This window comes from Equus caballus, chromosome 5, assembly GCF_041296265.1.
Source record: "Equus caballus isolate H_3958 breed thoroughbred chromosome 5, TB-T2T, whole genome shotgun sequence".
NCBI lineage: Eukaryota > Metazoa > Chordata > Mammalia > Perissodactyla > Equidae > Equus > Equus caballus.
In genome coordinates, this window is record NC_091688.1 from 16,891,143 (window position 1) to 16,897,500 (window position 6,358).

At 45.6% G+C, this 6,358-nt stretch overlaps 1 protein-coding gene across 3 annotated transcripts in view; it reads left to right on the forward strand.

Annotated features, from left to right (window-relative positions):
• The window catches only part of RGSL1 (regulator of G protein signaling like 1), a 66,805-nt gene extending 62,610 nt beyond the window's left edge, over positions 1-4,195 (forward strand). For all 3 annotated transcript variants that reach the window (XM_023640679.2, XM_070266658.1, XM_070266659.1), the window contains exons 22-23: positions 610-800; positions 3,890-4,195. In XM_023640679.2, the coding sequence (XP_023496447.1) occupies positions 610-646 (37 nt within the window). In that variant the 3' untranslated portion in view covers positions 647-800; positions 3,890-4,195. The remainder of the gene's footprint in view (positions 1-609; positions 801-3,889) is intronic.
• Positions 4,196-6,358: the final 2,163 nt, after the last annotated feature.

Here is a 6,358-nt window from a genome sequence, read left to right on the forward strand (position 1 = left end):
ACTCCAGTCCTTCAGATGGACTCCAGCATAAGATGGGAAAGAAAGAAAAGCTGGTCTTCTCCTTGGCAGGATATTGGCAATGAGAACAGAAAGGATCTGAGCCTGTCAAGATCTGACTCAGGCTAACTCACTCTGTACAAGCATCAGAGTGAGGCTGATGCTAAGTTAGGGTTCTAGGAGTATTCCCAGGGGTCATGGAAACCACAGCTGTGCAGTGCCAAAGTGCTGCTTGAAGGTCAGGGTTATAGACAGCAGCCTCTGTAAATGGCAGGCTTGGCTTCCACACCAACCATGCCGCCTTCTCAGACTGCTGCAAGTCCAACCGGGGCCTGGAGCTGCCCAGGTATAATTTGCCAGTGCTGGTGCCTGGAAGACAACTCAGGGACTCTGATGCTCTTTGCACAGAAAGGCAATGCGTGGCTTCAGAGGTTACAAGCTCTTGGGAAGTGAGGTGAGCGTAAGAATGCAAGGGGCCCAATCTTGAAGGCAAAGGGTTTTGGTTTGGGCCATTACCATTCCTAAAGGGAATGACAGCAACAAACCAGCAGAGGACACGATGCCAGCTACCTTATCACCATTGTGTAACTGGCCACTCCTCTCTTCCTTCAGACGAAAATTACCCGGCTCCAAAAAGGAAAAGAAATAAGCAAGTCAGGCCCCCAACAGAGGCACATCATCTCTCAGAAGCATCCTAACACCGACAGAACTTTTCTGGTCAGAAGTGAAATGCCCTGGCGCCATCTGCCTTGGAAAGATCAATGGGGTGACAGCCCAGACGTGGCAGAACCGGACTGCAGTGGGTAAGATGTGGGCAGAGAGCATGAGCAGAAGTACCTCTGCCTTCCCTGAGCCTGGCAGTCCTTCAGAGATGACTTTTCCACAGTGGGCATGTAACAGAACACAGTACTCTTGGGGTCAGGAGTCCTGGGTTCTCCTCTCACTCTGCAGCTGCATGGCCTTGAGCAAATTCCTGGCTCAGAGTTGTTGAATAATCCCATGACAAGTGTAGGTAGATGGTATGGAACACTCTGGGAAGCAAGGTGCTGTTTGTATCAGCAGTGACAGATGGGGTCTTTTAGTGCTAGGATCTCCCATATGGACAATGATTCACACCCACTGTCTCAGCAAACCCTCAGCACCCTGTGAGTAACCATGTTGGAAATAATTTATTTTTAAACAGATAAAGAAACTGACACACACAGAGGGTAAGTGACTTTCCCAAGATCACTAGGTAGCGAATGGCAGAGTCTGGGCTAGAACACACCACTTGTGATTCCTTGGCTCGTTCTCATTCCATGGTGACCATCTACACAAGCTTTCATGCACTAAAGGAATAGTTCTTCCCTGGAGTTCTGTTCATTTGCCAATTAATAGATAAAGAGACTCTTAGGAAAATTTGTGACCTAAAGGCCTAAATTATTGTCATAGTTTTAGAGAAACTAGGCCCATTTTCTGTCCTTTGACGAAAATCAGAAGTAAAATGACGGAATGTCCTAAAGGAGTCCTCACTCCTTTGATAGAATTGAGGAGAGGTTGGCTCCATAGGTTGCAGAACAAGGAAAGATTAGAAAGCTTATCGAAGAATCCTTTCGAATCTCCAGCCAAAGGTTCCTGCCATGCTGATGTTCTTTATTTCCTAGACTTTTCTCAAGGATGAAAATGTTGTGGTGTCAGACCAGGGCTCACGAACACCCACGATTGTGAATCATCTGGGTAGGGCTGTGATGTAGCAGGTCTGGGAAGGCTACAGGCAGATGTGGCAGAGGAGGTCTGGATGCAGGCGAGGTGTGGAGGCCCCCAAGCCACTGGGAAAAGGTCCAGCGAGGCAAGCATTCTGCAAAAGAAAGGACTAGAAGAAGGGAGTGAGGCTTCCCTCCCCTAACAGGGCTTCAATTAACAGAAGGAGGAGAGAGCGTGAGACAGAATTCCAGTTCCTAAAAACCAAGCAAGAAACTAAGGCAAGAAGCCAGGAAAGGAATGGAGAAGAGCTGAATTGCTGGAATTGAGGTGCCAGGAAAGGGCTTGGTCAAAAAGGAATAAGTCAAGAGCCCGTGCATGGAATCAGAGGATGTTAGGCCAGCAACAAGGTGATTGATAAATATCCAGTAAAATATTGACTCAGGGTCACGTGCCTACATACCCTCACATTGGACTGAGGCAAGGTTGAACCTACAGATGGACAGTAGGTGGGTCCCCCTGAAGGAAAAGAAAGATCATTCAATGGACTTATTTGAAACCGTGATCTTTGCCCATTTCTTTATTCTCTCTCTCTCTACACACTCACCCATAGGTACACCCACGTGCAGGTACACAAGCACACACAAACATGTTACTTACACGGCCTCACGACACTTTGTAGGATCAACCTGAATAGGAAAAAAAAAGTCTACTCTTTTGTGGAGTCTTGCTGATTGCTTCCTTTGGTTTCTTATGCTCTCCATTCAGAGATCCCAGATCTAGCATTTTCTAACACCAGATTTAGGCTAATGTCACAAAGTCAATCACCAAGAATGCAAGCAGGTAATACAAATGAGTAAGGCAACCCATGACAGATAAAAGGGAGTGGGAGAGACTGTGATGGACTGGAGAACACATCTCAAAGGGGACAGTGACAGCCCCAGCCTGCCAACCCAGTGTTGCTAGAGCTTCTTAACTTAGGAAAAAAATAAGAAAGGAAAGAAAAGAAGGGAGGGAGAGGGAGGAGGGAAAAAGGGAAAAGGAGAAAAGAAAAAAGAGTGCGAAATTTAAAATGTTTGTAATACCAGGCAAGTCAAACAAAATTTGGCTATAGACAGGACTGGGCCACAGCTCAACAAATTGCAATCTTTGCTTTAAGCTTTTTCTTTCCCCTTGAAATTATATTTGGGCCCTAGGTCTACCTTAGACAGAAAATATGGGAGGGGAGGAAGAAGCATCCCAATAATAGACCCATAGGGACCACTGACATCCAAGGAAAAGGCCGAGGAAGTAGGGTCAGTAAGGAAGCTGGTTTATTCTAGTCCCTGTGTTAGTTCTCTATTGCTGCTGTAACAAATTACCAGAAACTTCAGGGCTTAACACAAAATTACCATCTTACAGCTCTGTAGGTGAGAAGTCTGGCCTGAGACTCATCAGGCTAATGTCAAGATAAAGGACTGCATTCCTTTCTGGAAGTTCTAGGAGTGGATCCATTTCCTGCCCCTTTAGGTTGTTGGCAGAATTTATTCCTCACGGCTGTAGCTCTGAGGTCTTGTTTCCTTGCTGACTGTCAGCCTTTCTTTGCCTGATTGAAAAAGCCTCAACTCCTTAGTGGCATATGCAAGACCATGGACAAGCTGACCCCAGTCAAGGTTTCCAGGTTTATCTCTTGCCTCTTCCCCTTGTGCATTCCACCCTCCAGCAACAATTGTCTAAAACGTCCTCCCTTTCTTCTCCACCTGGTGATAAAAGACACCACAATGGTGACAGCTGGCTTTCTCCTCTCTCCTCTCCTCTTTGTTTCTGTGGCGCACTTTTCTTCCTCTTTGGAGATGCTTGTTCATGTATGTGCCTCACCTACTAGGATATACTTTTGTAGGCATAGACCATGTCTCCTTTTGCTTTGTGCCTCCCACACCTACCACAGTGACATGCAGATAATAGTTGCCCCATAAATAGGCATTGAATGCCTGAGTAAACGAACCGTGCCGGGTGCTGGGAATGTAGTGAAGAAAACAGAACGTGCAGTTTTCTGGGGCACTGACCTTACAGTCGATTAGAGCAGACAGTGCTATTTATCAGAAAATCAAATCAGAAATCAATTACAGTTGTGACGAGCACAGTCAAGAAGAAACATCAAGTGCTGCTTTCTTTGCAAAATTTTTTATGTTCCAACAGACCCTGATGCTTTAAGAACTTTTTGTTTTTTTAGGAAGCTCACACAACCCATTCAGACTAAAGAGCAACAGAAAGAGGCAGAGAAGAGAGACCTGCCTTCCACTTCCAGGAGCCCTTTCAGCTACGTGTGTCAGGGAGCGACACGAAATCTCTCCTCTTTCTACAGAAGTATGAAAAGACGTCTGTGCCTCTTCTTAAGTGCCTCCAACTGACCCAAGTGTCGCCACGGAGGAGGGGGAGGCTCATGTTTGCAGCACCTTGGGGTGCCAGCCCTCACCCCTGTGCCTCAACCAGGGCTGCAGGTCATTAGCCAGAATAAAGGATGTCCATATTCACAATCCGTGGGCCTCCCAGCCTCTTCTTAAAGGAAGGGGCACAGGGAAACAATATGTTGCTCCCCAGAGGGCTCCCAAGGTCATTTCCAATTCAAGAGATTAGCAGAAATACTACTTCCCATCCTGAATCAAGACCATGGGCCAGGGGCCGGCTCTGTAGCCAAGTGGTTAAGTTTGCGTGCTACGCTGCGGCGGCCCAGGGTTCGGATCCTGGGCGCGGACGTGGCGCCGCTCGTCAGGCCACGTTGAGGCAGCGTCCCATGAGCCACAACTAGAAGGACCTGCAACTAAGATATACAACTATGTACGGGGGCAGCGGGGAGGGGAGTTGGGGAGATAAAGCAGAAAAAAAGAAAGATTGGCAACAGTTGTTAGCTCAGGTGCCAATCTTTAAAAAAAAAAGAAAAAAAAAGACCATGGGCCAGCGGGTCTCCTCCAGTGGCTCTGACACATGGGCCCTCCCCTGACCAACAGAGCCCAGGCCTAAAGGCCCTGCTGCCATTCCTTCAGAGCTCAAGTTCTTCCATGAGCAGGCTGGTTTTAAATCCCATCTCTCCTTAGTAATTTTGTGATCATCATCAAATTACTTAACCTAGTGTGTCCCAACACCTTTGCGTGTGAAATGGAGATGATAATGTCTGCCTCAGAGAGTTGTTTGGGGTCTAACTTGAGATCTTGTGGGCCAAGTGCACAGCATGTGGCCAGTCACAGAGTTGGGGGCAGGGACATTAGTTGCTGCCCCTCTTTCCACCTTTTCTCTCAACTTCCCAGAACATGAAGGAAGTGATTGATCAGGAGTGGCATAGTTGAAGAGTTAACTCCTGAGGAAATTTTGAATGCATTTCCTTCAACAAGATACATAATCCATGGGGGTTGAGTGGCCAGGACATTATAAGACTGTTTAATTCCTAACGTGTATGTAGTCATTTGGAGGATTTCCATATGTTATATATTAACTATTAATGGGAGGTAAAAAGATTTCCTCCTGTGCCCTCTACACGCACACCCTGAGCCGCTAAAAGATAATTTAAAATATTCACGACTTTTATTGAGCACCTACTATGTGACAGCAGGGATAGAAATCATAAGACTTACTTCACAGGCAAGCTAATGGAGGTATAGAGAGAAGAGGTCTCTTCTTGCTTCTTGCTGCATGGTTTCTGATGAGAAGTCAGGTGTAGTTCTTATCTTTGCTCTTCTATAGGTAAGGTGTTTTATTACTCTGGCTTCTTTCAAGATTTTTTCTTTATCTTTGATAGTCTGCAGTTTGAAGATGATGCTCCTGAATGTAGTTGTCTGGCAGTTACTCTTCCTGGTCTTCTCTAAGCTTCCTGCATCTGTGGTCTGGTGTCTACCTTTAATTTCAGGAAATTCTCAGTCAATATTGCTTCAAATATTTATTTTGTTCCTTTCTTCTCCTTCTGGTTTTCCCATTACATGTACGTTACACCTTTTGTAATTACCTCACAGTTCTTGGATATTCTTTTCTCTCTTTTCCAGTCTTTTTTCTCTTTAACTTTCAATTTTAGAGGTTCCTATTGACACATTCTCAAGCTCATGGTTCTTTCCTCAGCCATGTCCAGTCTACTAATATGTCCATCAAAGTTCTTCATTTCTGTTATAGTTATTTTTATCTCTAACATTTCTTTTTGATTCTTTCTTAGAATTCCCATCTCTCTGCTTACTTTACCCATCTGTTCTTGCGTGCTGTCTACTTTTTCCATTACACTCCTTACATCATAGTGGTTTTAAATTCAAGGTCCGATGATTCCAACATCCTTGACATAGCTGGTTCTGGTGCTTGTTCTTTCTCTTCAAACTGTGTTTTTCGCCTTTTAGTATGCCTTGTAATTTTTTCTTCAAAGCCAGACGTGATGCACTTGGTAAAAGGAACTGGGGGAAATACATTGGCCTTTTGTAACGTAGTGCTGAGGTGTGAGAGGAGCAGAGCAGTCTATGGTGTTATGATTAGGTCCTAGGCTTTCAGTGAGTCTGTGCTGCTGGGCTGTCAACTTCACAAGTGCTTCTCGGTTGTTCCTTTTTTTCACCCCTTTAGGTGGTACAGGATGGCCAGAGGGGGCTGGAGTTGGGTATCTGCCTTCTTCCACTTGGAAGGCTAGAGGGAACCATGGTTGAGTATTTCCTTTCCCCCATATGGAAAGCTAGAG